Source organism: Pinus tabuliformis, chromosome J (genome assembly GCF_031772625.1).
Source record: "Pinus tabuliformis cultivar Carrire ecotype Pingquan chromosome J, CPIR1, whole genome shotgun sequence".
NCBI classification, from domain to species: domain Eukaryota; kingdom Viridiplantae; phylum Streptophyta; class Pinopsida; order Pinales; family Pinaceae; genus Pinus; species Pinus tabuliformis.
In genome coordinates this window covers 985,330,825-985,347,931 of record NC_142295.1, presented here as the reverse complement: position 1 = coordinate 985,347,931, position 17,107 = coordinate 985,330,825, and the positions used below count along the sequence as shown (strand labels likewise).

The 17,107-nt window shown below is 37.0% G+C and overlaps 1 protein-coding gene across 1 annotated transcript; it reads left to right on the top strand.

The window, feature by feature from the left end:
• The first annotated feature begins 514 nt into the window (after nucleotides 1-514).
• Nucleotides 515-11,605, top strand: LOC149230160 (calcium-dependent protein kinase 26-like). Its single transcript, XM_089378874.1, has 7 exons — nucleotides 515-2,033; nucleotides 7,230-7,373; nucleotides 7,480-7,632; nucleotides 7,863-7,978; nucleotides 8,793-8,960; nucleotides 9,154-9,378; nucleotides 11,260-11,605. The coding sequence occupies exons 1-7, from the start codon at nucleotides 1,196-1,198 to the stop codon at nucleotides 11,380-11,382; spliced, it is 1,767 nt and encodes a 588-aa protein (XP_089235000.1). The 5' UTR covers nucleotides 515-1,195; the 3' UTR covers nucleotides 11,383-11,605.
• The last annotated feature ends 5,502 nt before the right edge of the window (nucleotides 11,606-17,107 follow it).

Genomic DNA, 17,107 nt, shown 5'->3' with positions numbered 1-17,107 from the left:
TAATATAAAAAAAAACATTTAATATATTATAAAAATATTAATTTATATTTTATACAAATAAATAATAATTATTATCAAAACATAATTAATAAGCAAAATTAAAAATAAATACAATAAATTAAAACCCAAATTTAATTAAATATTAATTCTCTATTTTTTATTTATTAAATTTGTAATATTTTTTCATTCACTAATCTAAACTAATTTCTAATTTAAAATTATTTTAAATTTGTAATCATTCATAATTTTAGAATTTTAATATTCAATAAGCTAAAATTTATAATGGTTAAAATTATCAAACAATTAATACAATCCCAATACTTCACCTCCAACCATTTCAATATATAGTAAAAAAAAAACCTAACACCTAAAATTACCTGACCAGGCAAGCTTAGACCAACCATAGAAAACTATTAGGTCGTGTGATAGAGAACTTTTTATAAATATTATATGTAGTCTTTGTTTTTCTCCGCAGTCAATTCAACCGTTCATACCAGTAAACTCTGAGACATCTCGCTGCGTCACCACCAGGAACGAACCTTCCATTTTCAAGAACAGAACTGCCACGAAAACCATTTTTTTCCTGAAAGTCCACTCGCTTATAGTTAGGCGCGTTTGTGGACTCGATCACAGAATTATCCGCTCATCAGAATTATCCGCTCATCATTGAATATACATTTACTCTGATATAACTTGTTCGCTGCCATCTCAACGACTCGGTAAACTTACAGGTTTTTTTCGTTGACAAAGTCCCTTACCAAACTCCTTCCCCTGCCCTCACACCAGTGCCATTCATATCCATTTAAAGCCCATTCAACCTGCAATGCATTCTCCATTCAATAATTAATTTCCCAGAGAGTTCTCTGCACAAAATCGATTCTGAATTCTTCAAGGAGTCCGACATTTCCGCACTTCGATCACTGGTCTGTGATTTTGCCGTTCAGGGATGAGCATCGGCGCTCGGCTTTCGCATCAGGATCGGGAGATGATGAATCGGACGCATTTCTGAGCGAAAAATAAATTAAGAATCAAGAAAATCAAGAATCAAGAAAATCAGGATTGGGAGATGATGAATCGGACTGATTTCTGAGCGAATTATAAATCAAGAATCAAGAAAATCCCAGCAGGATGCGGCAGGAATCGTTCCTGGGCCGATCAGGGAACAGAGGAATGAACACAACCGCCTAGAAATGCAATGGGCAACACATGCGCGGGCGCTGCCCTGAGCAAGAACGGATTTCTACCCGCGCGTTTCTACAGATTCTGGCGATCAGATGGCGAAAATTCCAGCGAATTCGGTTCCGAGCGTCAGCAAGAACATGAACACCAGCATAACAATCCGGCAGCAGCGGACGGTGGAGATAGCGCCGCGGTCTGCAAACCGCCGGAGGCCGTGGTGATAATCCCAGAGGTGCCGAAGCCATCGATACCGACGGAGGAGGAGCCCGTGAAGCCTCCCGAACCGCAGCTTTCTTCCGTCATGAGACGAAGCAACAGCACCAGCGTGGCACCCGCTGGCGGGGGCTTTTCCGTTTTGCAGCGGAAAACGGAGCTCCTCAAGAATCTGTACTCGGTAGGTCGGCGGCTGGGCCAGGGCCAGTTCGGGACAACGTACCTGTGCGTCGAGAAATCCACGGGGAAACAGTACGCTTGCAAATCGATTGCCAAGCGGAAGCTGACGGCCGAGGAGGACGTGGAAGACGTCCGGCGAGAGATTCAGATAATGCACCACCTGGCCGGACACCCCAACGTGGTGACCATCAAGGGCGCCTACGAGGACATAACCTCTGTGCATCTCGTCATGGAGCTCTGCGCCGGTGGCGAGCTCTTCGACCGGATTGTCAAGAGGGGCCACTTCAGTGAGCGCAAGGCCGCCGATTTGACCAGGACGATCGTCGGCGTCGTGGAGGCCTGTCACTCACTGGGAGTCATGCACCGGGACTTGAAGCCAGAGAATTTCTTGTTCTTCAACAAAAGCGAGGATTCCCCCCTCAAGAGCATAGATTTTGGGTTGTCCGTCTTCTTCAAACCAGGTTGGTTGATTTCCTAAACATCCATTTCATCAATACAACATCTCGTCCAATGTTCAAATTGCATTTAAAAACCATCTAAATCTAGGTCTGACATGCGCCTCTGGATGTTGAAGCTCAAAGGTGGAATTAGAAACATTCTCCAAAAGTAACGCAAAAATACTCTTCTCGGCAGAATCAGGGGATAATTTAAATTCTGCTTGATTCAATGTATTTTACGCTTTTCGAGGCATTTGGGTCAATTCAGAGACCTCACAAAACCTCTGTGTACACTCCTAAACTACGAGTCACCAAAATTTATGCCAGAATCGTTCTCCAGGAATAGGTCGGTTTTGAATAATATTTATTCTACGCCAGGCGCTAGGTTGCATATTTGAGGAGTTGCAGTCCAAAAACTTCTGCTTGGCTTTTTTTGTGAAGTCAATAAATACATCCTCAAACTTTTAAACCTCTGCGTGCATATTAAATTCCGGGCCTAGATGGGTTTCTGCAATTGTTCATAATCAACGAATTCAATTCAGCGTCTAGATTCACCGCATTATTTTACACATTTATCTGTTCCCCACCGAGGCTATCTAGTGCATCTCTCTTCTCTAATGACTAAATGATTTCAAAAATTGCTGATCTTGTTTCAATTAGGACAGCAGGATTTGCAATTTGTTTTTAGACATGGCAGAGATAACAACCACAAGCTAAAGAGATTTCTCAAGACATGACTCCAAAACGCAGAGTGGAGTATTCTATCACATCAACCAAGGATTTGAACACATTTACCCCAACCTAGGCTGTCTAATGACTAAATGAATACAAAATTGTATAGCTTGTTTGAATGAGAGCAGCAAGACTTGCAAATTATAGACATCATATAGATAACCACCATGAACTAAAGAGGTCCCTCAAGGCAGGACATCAAAACCACCAGCAGAGTCACGGAGGATGCTATCACATCAGCCGAAGTAATTGCACCCATTTACCCCACCTAGGTTTTATAGTGCATCTCTCTTCTCTAATGACTACATGATTACAAATAAGTATAAAAGAGCAGGTCTTGTTTGAATTACAGGAGCAAAACTTGCAATTCTTTTAGACATAACATAGATAACAATCACAAGCTAAAGAAGTCTCTCAAGGCATGACATCAAGATTCAAAACCACCAGGAGAATGAGGGATTGATGTTATCCCATCAACTCAATGAAATGCACCTATTTACCCCCACCTAGGTTGGTTGTATAGTGCATTTAGCTTCTCTAACAATTAAATGTACACAAAATTGCAGGGCTGGTTTGTATTAGAGTGGCAAGACTTGCCATTATAATAGTCATTGCATATATAGTAACCACAAACTAAAGAGGGTCCCTCAAGGCTTGACACAAAACCACAAGAAGAATCAGGAGAATGCTATCACATTAACCTAAGACTTGCACCAATTTGTCCCCACCTAAGTTGTATAGATAACAATTATTATAGATTTTGCATAGATAACAACTATTATAGTCTTGCAATTGTGGTCTCAACTCTCTCTTTGGCTTCTTGTTGTTATCTATGTGATGTCTGTAATAATTGTAAGTCTTAGTACTATTGTGGCATGTCCCATGATTTGGATTTTGTTCCACATTGATACTCTCCTTCTATTAGCTGCTATGCAATTAAGGACCAGAATCTTGCAATCCATAAGCTGATGGTGTCTACACATGTGACCTAAGGCAGGCTCAAAGATCCACGACTCATCCAAAGAGAGGTTTGTTCTTTTCATTTTCTGCTTTATGTCAGTATTTGGCAGTTTTGTGGTTCAAACTTCAGTTCACCAAATTTCAATCGATGAAAAGCTGTTGTAACTTTCTCATCAACTTTGCACCAAAAAATACCTCAAGCTCTTGCACTTTGCAATTCTATATTTTATTCACCAAATAGATGGACTGGGAGAAGGCATTTCTAAACATGATCATCGTTCTCCACATGCCTGCTGCCACTTCACACCCTTTGTTTTCTTCAACTGTCATGTCTTTCGGGGCTGGAATAATTTAATCCATAAGCTGATGGTCTTTCCACATAAAGATCCAGGAGCGGGCTTAAAGAGGGGTTTGTTCTGTTCATTCTCTGTTGGATCTTATTTTGAAGATCAGTGATCCAATCCATAGAATTCCATTGTTGAAGGGCTATTTTTATTTTAAGCCGGTGATTTCAGCACTCAAATGTAGCTCTATGCTTCTTAGGCATCTGCATTCTCATGTTGCTCACCAACTTGCACACATGCTTCACAAAATGCCCAGATGGAAGATCTTTTGTATTTTGTAATCATGCATTTAATTTTTCTGAAGGCAAGTTAGGAGGAGGCAGTTTCTAAGCGTGGTTTCAGTCAGAAACTGTGGTTTGCCAGGAAATCTGTTTTATTTGTTTATTTGTTATTTCTTTAATTTAAATTTTTGTTTTGGTCTCCAAAAAATGTTGACCTTTATGTGGCCAATACATAGAAAATAATACATTGAGTAACTATACATCAGTACGTCAATGCATGAACACGCAGGTTACCCCTTCCTACATAAGCGAGGAGAGACCGCTCTGGCACCGATTTTGAGTCTGTATCCTTTTTGAAGAACCCTATACCTGCTGTAAACTGTATTGCCTCTGGTCTGATATGAACTCCGAATTTTCGCATGTGGAGTGGAATGACTTTTCTATTAAAAGCATCCCTGCATCGCCTTTTGACAAGAAGGAAATGCCAGTAAATCTTATGTCCTAATGCCTTTAACTGTCCACATATCAGCCATTCATTTTCAAAAATGACCCCGAAGGCTTTGCAAGGAAATTGCGTAAGAGAATAGATATAGGAATCAAAAGAAATTGTAATTTCAAAGACTAGGTAAACCAGTTAATCTGAGGGACGTTGATATCTCAGTCATTTTTTCCCTGAAGACCTTCAAGGCATTGAGGTCTAGACTACATACTACACATGCAGATACAGTTTCATTTTTTAAGAAGCTTCTGATGTTTGTCTACTTGATTTCTACATAGGAATTTAAGTTATGACACTACTGGTGCCCTTTTTCCCGGAACTACATCTAAGCTATGAATTGTGACCCTAAAACATTGCCGAGGCTTAAACTTTTTTGTCCCTGAACTCACAAATATAAAATATGGGTATTTAGATGCCAAAGATGCTAGTGCTTTTACTGATTTCCTTTTTTAGTTCTCACATCTACTTCAAGTGACTCATGAGATTGAAGCCCTTGGAATAATTTAAGTGAATTTGAAATGCTTTTAACAATAGGATCTTTGGGGAAGCTGCTTTCTTTCCAAGAGTTATTGTAGGCAGCCAGGACCTATGTAATGCATGGAAATGGTTTCTTCCAGTGGATTGAGTTCACATTGACATCTGCATTGTTATACCTAAAATGTTAATGGGATTTTAAGCGGTTGAAGTTGGAGGAATGACCCATTAAGTAAACTTTCAGTATGGTTGTAAAGACAATTTTGAAGTTTCTTGTAAGTAGACATGGATAGTGACAGGAAAACTGATCATTGAGGTTTTTTTTTTATATTAGATACAAATCCCACTTTTCTTTTTAGTGAATTGAGACACCCCCACCCCCAAAGTTTCGAAACTTTTTCAAGCTGTTAGTAATTTGAGGTGGATTCAATAAACATAGTATCCTGTTATTATCTTTTGGTTCATGGGAAGAAATGCTCTGTGTAGCATTGAATTGCTATCATGCCATGGCTTCTAAATTTTATGTATGTGTAGTATACCTGATGAAGGGATAATAGTATTGATAGATTACTAATAACAATGATGATAACATTATTAATTATAGGTCAGTTATAATGATGAGTTATAGTGTAAAACTACATCCTTAGGGAAAACTACAACAGGTCTTACGTTGTAAGAAGTCACCAAGTTTGGAGTTATTTGCTTTTTTTTTCCCATTTGGAGTAATCAAAATATTAATTTATCTGTTCATTAAATTAACATTTTGCAATTCAATCAGGTCTTACATGTCTTGATTAATGTTAGAGGGAAATGAAAAAACCTTTATTCAATCTCATATTTGCTTTTCCTGCAATAGAGTCAAGACCAACCCACCCCTTTGAAGATCATTTTCTTCACTTGTCCTTCCAATGAAGCCTTACATACATTTTCCTCTCCCCATTGGTAAAAATTATTATGTGTATTTTGTTCGACACAGTGCATGGCTCTAAATTTTGCAATTCAATCAGGTCTTACATGTCTTGATTAATGTTAGAGGGAAATGAAAAAACCTTTATTCAATCTCATATTTGCTTTTCCTGCAATAGAGTCAAGACCAACCCACCCCTTTGAAGATAATTTTCTTCACTTGTCCTTCCAATGAAGCCTTACATACATTTTCCTCTCCCCATTGGTAAAAATTATTATGTGTATTTTGTTCGACATAGTGCATGGCTCTATCTTTCAACAATGCAATTCTGTTTTCTAATCTATTATTAAGCCTATTCCTCAAAATGAACATTCATCGAGTATATGATTTTGTCTGCATTTCAGACACTGATTATTCCCATTATAGGCTGTTACTCGAAATGGAATAGTGAATCTCTTTGGAAAGCTACTTAAACCTACTAGATTATAGAGAAAGAAAAGAGTTTCAGACTGTAGGACACTCTCCATCATATTGTTGGTTATATCATGTCCCTTTCAAATAAGTAACTTATTCTGTTTTATATGAATTTAAAACAAAATTTGCAGTATTACTGAGATATTGATCTACCATTTGGAACATCCTGCTTAGACAACTAGAAAGTAAGATGCTTTCAGAATAAAGTAATGGTGTTTATGGGATGGCAGTCATGAATATGTAACCATCTTAGGAATTATAAACCATTTAATTGCTCTTCCAAATCTGAGATTGAAATGAATCACGAAAGTTAAAACATAGCTGGTTGAGGAAGCTTTCGATACAATAAATTACAGTAAATGTAGCAAATTGAAAAGCCAGATTTTCAATTTTCATTTTATTCATATTATGATTTATCTCGGTGTGCATATGATTACTAACATTTTACCTTACATCAATATTGCACTAACAGGCATGGGGAAATTAAACTCCCTAAACTCTTAGAAGGAAATTATGTATTTATTTTGCTCTAAGAGCACCGCATCATTTTTTTTATCATAACTTTACAGAGCCATACACTTCATTGAGCCATGCGTTTCTTTTTGGCAGGAGAGACATTTAGTGATGTAGTTGGTAGCCCTTATTATGTAGCTCCTGAGGTTCTGCGCAAACATTATGGTCCTGAAGCTGATGTGTGGAGTGCTGGAGTCATTCTCTACATTCTACTGAGTGGAGTTCCTCCATTTTGGGCAGGTAAGGTGGTTGACTTATAATATTCCTTCAAGCACAATGGATGAAACTTTGGAGCTCAAGGAGCCATACTCATCCCTATTGTATAAATGTTCTTCCATGCCTTCAGAAACCGAACAAGGGATCTTTGAGCAGGTCCTCCAGGGTCAACTTGATTTCTCATCAGAACCATGGCCTGCGATTTCAGAAAGTGCCAAGGACTTAATTAGAAAGATGCTTGTTAGAAATCCTAAGAAGAGATTGAAAGCACACCAAGTCCTATGTAAGTACATTTTGTTTAGAACAAGATAAGTGTTCACAGCAGCAGAAGCTGTAGTGAGTCAGAGTGACAAATCATAGCATTTTAAGTGATCAAAACTTGAAAGATGAAGTTTTTGTAAAAGTTCATTGCTTGAACAGAGGATGCTTTACTGATATGGTTGAAGCTTGTCTAGGTTGCATTGAATCTCTTGTTCTAATATAGAATTATTTCCCAACTACTTTATGATCCAGGCCACCCTTGGATTCAAAAGGATGGTGTTGCTCCAGACAGACCTCTTGATTCTGCAGTGTTATCTCGATTGAAGCAATTTTCTGCAATGAACAAGATTAAAAAGATGGCTTTGCGGGTAAGATTCTATCATGGTTGCCGATTTATTTTAATTACTTGCAGGAGTTACATTTAGGCTCTCCTGTGCTAGGTGTAAAATAACTGCTGGGAAATAAATTTAAGGCTGTTTTGCACCTACTGTTATGAAGGATAAATAATGTTTTCTTAAATTAAAGTATAATGTGTGATGAAAAAGCTTGGTAAAGTATCTTTGCAGGTACTTTAAACAATGGTGGAAATAGGAAAGATGTAAACATCTTCAACCATATTTACCCTTAGCAGAGTTCTTTATGTGTTACTGTGAGAAATTATAGAGAAGTATAACTTTGTTTATATCAGAATTTATATATCTGCTAAGTGGCCTTTATTCAGCTTTTCACTTTGTCGCCCTGTTATGGCCTGAACACAATTGTCTTGCATTCTACAGTAAGGTTTAGAAATCTATTTAACACTGTACCTAGTTGTGATCAAATTCAGCTGAAATATTGGATTCCTTGGTTTGAGGTCGAAGATGTCAAGTGGTACATTGATTCAATCTTAATACAACTTTTCCCTCAATATCATTGCCCGGAACGGTTTTTGAATTTAAACAATAAATATATATTTGCATATGCTGCTTTGTCCAGATAATGATGTGAGTCTCGTGTTGTTTCTTGACCATTGCATGTCTGTACAGTGAAAGTCCGTGTTCAGTAGCTTCATGCATTTCTGCACAATATATCTAGTATGATAATTTTGAGTACATGACAATAAGAATTCGAGAAGCATCCGAGCTTCCACAATTTTAGTGTTTGATAAGAGTGATATCTGATGAAAATTGTTGCCTATTTCAGGTTATAGCTGAAAGCATGTCGGAAGAGGAGATTGCTGGTCTAAAGGAGATGTTCAATATGATAGATACAGATAACAGTGGCTCAATCACCTTCGAAGAACTCAAGGAGGGTCTAAAAAGAGTTGGTTGTGATCTCATGGAGTCGGAGATTCACCAACTCATGGAGGCGGTAAGTGTCAATAGCTGTGGATTGCAACGAATCTCATATTTAAATACACAAAATTCCGTCTTCTCTATTTTGTTCCCTTTTGAGAAGCCTATGGCTTGGATATTGTCACCACTTGTTCTTGACAAATCTATTTCCTTGGATACTGTTAGGTTTCAATAATGTTTTCTTATCAGTATCATAATGAATTTGGCAGGCTGATGTAGACAATAATGGTACTATAGACTATCGAGAATTTGTTGCAGCTACTTTGCATCTAAACAAGGTTGAACGTGAGGACCATTTATTTGCTGCCTTTGCCTACTTCGATAAAGATTCAAGTGGATATATTACTCTTGATGAACTACAACAAGCATGCCATGAATTTGGTATTGAGGACTTTCAGCTTGAAGAAATGATCCGAGAAGTGGACCAAGATAATGTAAGATTGTTTCTTGCAAAGCACCCAAACCTGTATGTTGTTGTCTTAGCATATATTCTATTTAAATTAAATGCATCATGTACATTTCTCCACGTTGGTGTGCAAGAACATCTTTCCTTGAATTTGTGTCTGTGGATTCCAAATTTTGTCTTAGAATCCTCTATTCCTTCAGACTGCAATTTTCACTGTTTCTAAAGGTCATATTGAGCATAGGAAGACTGAAAAAATGTTTGAGGATGCAAGTAATTGGAGTTTCAAATGAAAAAGTTGCTCTGCTTTTTTTTGGAAGGAGTAATAATGTGTATGTGAGTGTTTTCATCAAAATCCCCAACATTTGATAAAGAAAGAATGTGCCAAACACCTTGTTCTTCCTATTGGAATTCTGCATGAGATGCAGTATGCCATTTGTGTGTAATGGATGAAAACCTTCATGTATTGTTCAGAAAAACTTTAGTGGTTCTGATGATAATGTATTTTTTCCCAGAAACAGATGAGAAAAGTTCTGATAAATCTGTCTTCGGGCCGCTTCACGCTGGCTGTTAGAGGCTAGAAGAGATTAAGGAAAGTGATATTGCAAAACAATGTATGACATAAATAACATAGCTTGAGAAATGAAATTATATCAATGTCCACAAATGACCAAATTAGGTCAATGGGATTCAAATGAACAGCAAGTAATGACATAAATACAATGAGTGCCCAAAGCATCCTGTCCAATGAATACAAACTAAAAGCAAACAAACTAAAAACTACAAATATGCACTAGTCAGTTCAACTTCAATCTGCACAAGTTTTTTGTTAATAGAAACATTAACAGGGTATGTATAAAGCCCTCAACACTTAATGAACACGGCCTTTAGGATGTAGACCTTACTAAAGCATATAGAATCTGCTAAAAATAACCAACTAATGAAGCTATTCAACTTCTAAATTTTTAGGGGTGGTATATATGAAAACCTGTGTTTTTTTGACATCATCTATTAGCAATCTCGTTCCTCACACGTCGCTGAAATGTTGTCATTTCATAGAATTTAGAAACATGCCGCTTCATTCTCATAGAATTTAGAAACATGCTACTTTATTCTTATTTTTTATGTCCTATTTCTTTTTAGCCTTGCATCTTCCTATTTAAAGTCTCCAGTACTAGGCTGGGAACATTCTTAAAATTGCTGGAAATGACTCCCACTTGATTTGCATCCCAGTTAAGTGGCACCAGGCACATTTTCATGGCATTCTGAGAACAATCTTTACTTGAGCATGAAATTGTTGCAGAAGCTGCTATTCTTTCTGATGGATAGTCTAGCTTTTGACATTCAAGCAACACTATGAACAAGAAACTTGTTTCATTATTGGCTAGATATAGGTATTGCTTTCTTGGATGTTCTTCAGTATTCCTGGTGCAACCTTTCAGTTTCTTCTTCTTGGAAGAACTATCTTTATATTCCATATAAGATATATACATGTTTTGGTTCTTGGGGGATTCATAGACAACAAGGCTCAAATCCATTACAAGGATATACTCCTTATGAGCTCAAACATGTCTCATGTGAGAACTGAACCTGGGTGGGAGGATAACAACATTTCTTCCAACAACCTGGGTTACATCCACTTTCTTTCAGCTTCATTTACATGATTTGAAATTTATGATTATGGTGAGAAAAACATGTTAGGTTAGAATTGGATTCTATTTTTAGGAAATTTCCTAAAATTTAGTGGCTTTTACCTTCCAATTCAGAATATAGTACACCATGTGAATGTCCGACTATCATGACTTCATTTTTTCCGTCTTTGGTTTCTTAACTTCGTCTAGCAATCAATATTAGACAGTTTTACAGGAGTTTTTTTTATATTAGTTGACATGCTCTTTTTTATGAATTGCAGGATGGGACTATTGATTTCAATGAATTTGTAGCAATGATGCGGAAAGGGAATAACATTTTTGGGAGAATAACCACGCGAAAAAGTACAAGTGCTGAATTACTAGATTCACTGAGATATGGTTAAATTTCACCAAGGAGCCCTTTGTTGTCATTTTGACACATATTTGTACCCAGCTCCATGTAATTAGTTATCATGCAAAATTTTCCACAATAGTTATTTCTCTGTATTTCACACAAGTGATAGGAAGTGATGTTTCCCTTTGTTGAATGTAAAGTTTTATTGTTATGTTGAACATGTCAGTTCAATTTTCCCTTGATACAATAAAGAGATGCTGAATATTCATGAATTGACTGCATTCGACTTACAACATTCCCTTGTGGCTGCAGTGTTCTGCCTTTCATTGTACTTTGGGCTTGAAGGATTTATTTATAAACCAGTGGATCGATAAATTGTAGATCTTATTATTATTTTTCTGTATCTGTTAGAAACTCTCAAAGAATTGCTCCTATGTATATAAAAGAGGTAACTAGTTGTACGGTTAAATTTGGGAGATCAAATCATTCCATGCTTATACATAGGGCACCAATAGGAGCAATTGATTATGTATGAAATAAGATTCCGTTGGCTTGGAGAAAGAAAATTACGGTAAAATAAAATGATGACATGGATGGCTCATGCAAATATGTTGTCTACTGTGGAAGGAAGAGTATTGCATGAATAAAAATGTTACAGCATTAATTACAAAATCAATGGCTCTGATGGATGTAGACCCCTAATAGTTTAGCAAACAACCTAAATGGCAGGAATATATGTTTGGAGCAGGTTTTAGATTAAAATGCTATCGTAAACCTACAACCGTTTCCTGTGGGTAGGATTGCCTTGAGGGTGCAATTTGTAACAGTCCAAAGCAAATACCATACAACAAAATCAAGTTGCAAGTATAGAATGCAGCTGTAGTGCTGATGTCAAAAGCAAACTGATCAACGGCTGCAGTAGACGTGAATGCTGCAATGGCAGATTGTAGACACGAAAGTGAGGCACAACGTTAAGTTGCTAATGGTACAACTTCGAAAGGTGAAAAGATGGAAGCCAAAACATTATAGTTCTGGGGTGAAAATTTGACATGCTTTGTGTCACGGAAAACGTCTTGTACAGATGGTAGCATATAATAGGAAATATAGGAGATGAGGAAGATGAGAGTTTACAGGGTAAGTAATAGAGCTTACAGAGCAAGTTGCTCTGGAGGTGGCATAATTGTTAATTCTATTAGTACATGGTTGTTATACTTGAATGGGGTTTACACAATTCTTCTGCATCTGTTTTGGCTTTAGAGCAACAATTATGGCTCAATAAAGGATTTGTCTTGAATGGGAAAGGAGAGGAAGGTGTATTGGAAGAGCTAGAAGATATATGGACGACAAGTTTGGAAGAATTTAATCTAGGTAGACTGAATGGAACATTATTGAATGAACACTACATTGTTGTAATCGATTGAGATGGTGACTTCCCGTGTATTTTCATTGGATGCACAACCTTATGTTGTAATCGATTGAGATGGTGACTTCCCGTGTATTTTCATTGGATGCACAACCTTATTTTTATGGAGCTAACCCAAAGAGCAACTCAAGAGCATAACTATAGGAAGTTATGCTTCATCACTACTACATCTAGATGTGGTATCATTGACCACCAATATTAATAAACTATGTTCAAAAGCTCTTCCTTTATTTAGAATTCAATTGAGAATATTTTTTCACATTATATTTGACTAGGTTAAGTGAATATTATCAAGGAAATGTCTTCTTTCCTTTATTTAGAATTCAATTGAGAATATTTTTTCACATTATATTTGACTAGGTTAAGTGAATATTATCAAGGAAATGTCTTCTTTCATGGACATGGTCATTGTTTTTTCCTTTTCTCCTTACTATGCCATGGTAGGCTTTTGGTGCATCTTTGGATGGAGTCTCCAACCTTAATCTTTCACATGTACTATGTGCTTGGTGCATCTTTGGATGTAGTCTTCAACCTTCATCTTTCACATGTACTATGTGCTTGCAATAATTATAGAAGGGGTTGTTCTCCTTTAGTGTAGTGCTCTATCCATTATTTGATGACTTGGAGTTTGGTATTCTATTATGCACTCCCATTGAATGGCTTATTTGCTACACTAAATTTTCCAACGCTCTCATTTCCTAACGTGGAATCAGCACCAATTGTGCCTTTTGACTTCTCCATGTTGTTCTCAAACTTACGCTAATTTTATCTTATAATTATCGCTCTCATTTCCTAACGTGGAATCAGCACCAACTGTGCCTTTTGACTTCTCCATGTTGTTCTCAAACTTACGCTAATTTTATCTTATAATTATCACTATCTAAAGTGTAGATGTGGAGCATCTCAAGAACTTGCATTGGTATAATCAAATGCTCCAATGAACTTGGTGAGTAACTTTGCTTCCTTATCTATCACTTGTCAAATGGTGTAGTGGTTGAATTTTGGATGTAGGGATGTACCTTCTAATTGGACTTCTAGTGTAGGAGCAACGAGATGGTGTAGTGGTTGAATTTTGGATGTAGGGATGTACCTTCTAATTGGACTTCTAGTGTAGGAGCTTCCATTGTTGCTATTGCTTCTTCCGATAATTTGTAGAATAAAATTTGTCTTCAACAATGATTTTAACTCATCCCATTTCTTGGTTTGAATGGAATACAATATAGGTTTGCACTTACATAGATTCTCCTAACATAATAAATCTTGTCATCCATGTGTAGCTTTGTGAAGGAAAGTTTTTCTCCGTCTATGCATTGCTTCACTTCACTATATGAATATAGCTACCTCAACCCACTATCAATTCCTAAGGCATCCATCTAACCAACATATCACAAATTTTCCACCTTGGTTTCAACTTTGAGAGAACAACTTGGTTTTGAAAATGAACCTTTTCTGCCACTTGATTTCAGGGTTACTTCCAAAGGGTTACTAGTGGATAGTATACATTTTCCACTGAAGGTTGTTATGTGGTAACTAAGCAATTTTTGGTCATTTTCCCTTCAACACTTCCATATTTCCCAATTAGATTGTGGCTTCCTACTTTGAGCAATTCACTTTGACAATATAAGTTTTTACCATAAAATTCATATAAAATCTATAAATTTCATGTGAAAATGATGCTATAACACCAATTTGATCCAAACTCGGAGTATTGGTGAACTTTGTGGCAAACACAACACAAAGTTGCGATGAGTTTGACTTACATTCTCTAATGAAACAAAACCTAAAACCATACATCAAACCAACATTAACACAAAATAATTGGGTAGCAAATGAATTTCAAGTTATGATTAAATAAATAAGAATATGTCAAGAAGTTATGAATGTTATCATGAAGCTTAATACAAACAACATTAATCAATCAATCAACCATTGAACTTGTTTACAATCTCATGATAAGATATAAATATGTAATTGAGAGAATGTGAAATGATTTATTTCTTGATTGTTAATATTCTTTAATTTACATACTAGTACAAAATTTAAGGAGAGGAAAAGAGAGTGGTAAAGGAAGATGATATTTTGGTACCCTTGGGCTTCTATGTGAGACTATCTTTTGAGTTGTCCATTTGCACCAATGCACCTACATTGTTTTGGTGTGTGTTTGTGATGATGTTCAATGACCATTTAGTGTGATGAGTGCTAGGGCAAGTGTACTTTCTACATGTATTACTAAGTCACAACCTTGGGGTTTCATGATACATTTTTGTTTTTTTGTTTTTTTAATGATTGTCATTTACCATTTTGACCATGCCAACATTTAACCATTGCAATGTGCATTACATGTGAAGATTTTGCATGATTCTACACCTTTAATACAACATTCAAAATATGCATGTCTATACTCCAGAAAATTCTGTCTTGGACCTCTCTTTGGATAGATTTCTCAATGCTTTGACTTGTCAATCTCCAAGTCCTTATGGGGCCTTTTGTCCCTTCAAGGTAACTACCTTAGAGACACACTTTGAAGAGTCTAACGTTGTTGCATGTATAAGGTTCATGTTCTAGATCCTCAAACCTAGGCATACTTCTCTCCTACACACCATCATACACTTGTGCTTTAGATTCCATTTGCAATGGTATATCACTTTGTGCTCATTAAACATTGTTTCATATGTGTTAGTAGGCAATACTCCATGATCATTTCTTCTAGTTGTTATGATTCTATGTGTTGTTTCCCAACTTAGAATGGTTTTAATGATTCAGACTTGTTTGTAAAGTGTGTTGCAAAATACATATGAACTTTTGTTATCTATATCTAAGTAAAAGCCTTACCCTTTTACCTCGTGTAACCATGGTGAACATAATTATTCTCAAAAAAATGTGTCTTCACTTTGGCCATTAGGTGATAAGAGGTGTCAAGTTAGATAATGTAATCAGGGCAACTCCATACTCAACACTTTTCATAATTTCCTTTATATTTCCATATCATCCATATGCATTCACATTTCCCAGTTTGTAAATGGAATATGAAATGTGATCCAGGTTCGGGTGTGACGAAGGACCCTTCCAAGACCTTTTACTTCCGTGATGTGTTAAATTGCATCTTTAAAAGAACATAAATGAATACATGTGCATGCCGTAAAGAAGAGGGACATGTCAATCATCAGCGACATGAAAACATACGCTGTTGATAACGGAGTTCGTCCAGGAGGGACTATGTTTCTGGGCCTTGGTGTCAAGATGGTGTAGGCCCCTGCATTAAGTGTTGTCAATAGTGATGATGTACATACGAGATGATGTCGTTATCATACAAGGAAAATGTCCTCACATAGGAGTGGCTCTAAGAGATGTTCCACTATAGGAACTCTCAGTGAAAAGACTCCTATGAGTGTGACAAAAACTCATGCATGATGAGCATCCCGCCAACATGGCATACGGGGGATCTCAATGCAAACATGCATAGCGACACATGAGTATCCCCTCAGCATACAATAAAGGGATCTCAAAACACAACATGAAAAATCATGACAGCAAGTACATCACACAAATGATTTGCATCACATCAAGCAGGAATCATGAAAATGAATAAGAAACAAGTTCCCACATCAAACATCAAGTAGGGACTTGTGCAGCATAATGCATAGTAAAATAAGTACATGAACACTGCATATACCTCACAACCAAGGGCCATCTGAAGAAGCGGATGTCAAACTGCTGAAGCGGCTCGGATGATCGATCTCATGACACCAATTGCATGGAAATGGTTGTTCGCACATGGATGTTGATGCCTACATTCCACTTAGAAAAGTGGCTGAAGAATAGAATGAGAGAATGAGAAATCTAAATGCACCATCAGATTTGTGACGTCGAATAGTGCAAAATCGACTGTCCAATTTTTGAATTTTGAAAGTTGAGAATCTGGGGCTCAAGGAATCTTTTAGATTCCCCTAGATTTCTCAAAGATTCTGCACTATGGGTGGACTGGAAATCTACAACTCCAAAGGAAAATCTGACCTCACCATTGCAATCCCTGCGGAAAACCATGAAAAACGACTGTAAACTTGACTATATTCCGAGATGGAGAAAAGTTACCTCCTCAAGAAAAATTTCAAGGATCATGGTTTCACTCCCGGTTTTTGCAACGGTCATGGTTCCACCCTCGTACTGAAAAATGACCGAAAAATACATAACTTTGATGGAGAAACAAATAGTGCCATTGCGTTCATGGCGTCGAGAAGTGCTGAAACCATATAGAATTTGTCAAACTCTGACAAAGTGAAATTTCACCCCTCCTGCGAAACGCTGCCTCGAATTGCATGCCAAGATTTTGCCTCCTCTATCTCGAAATCTG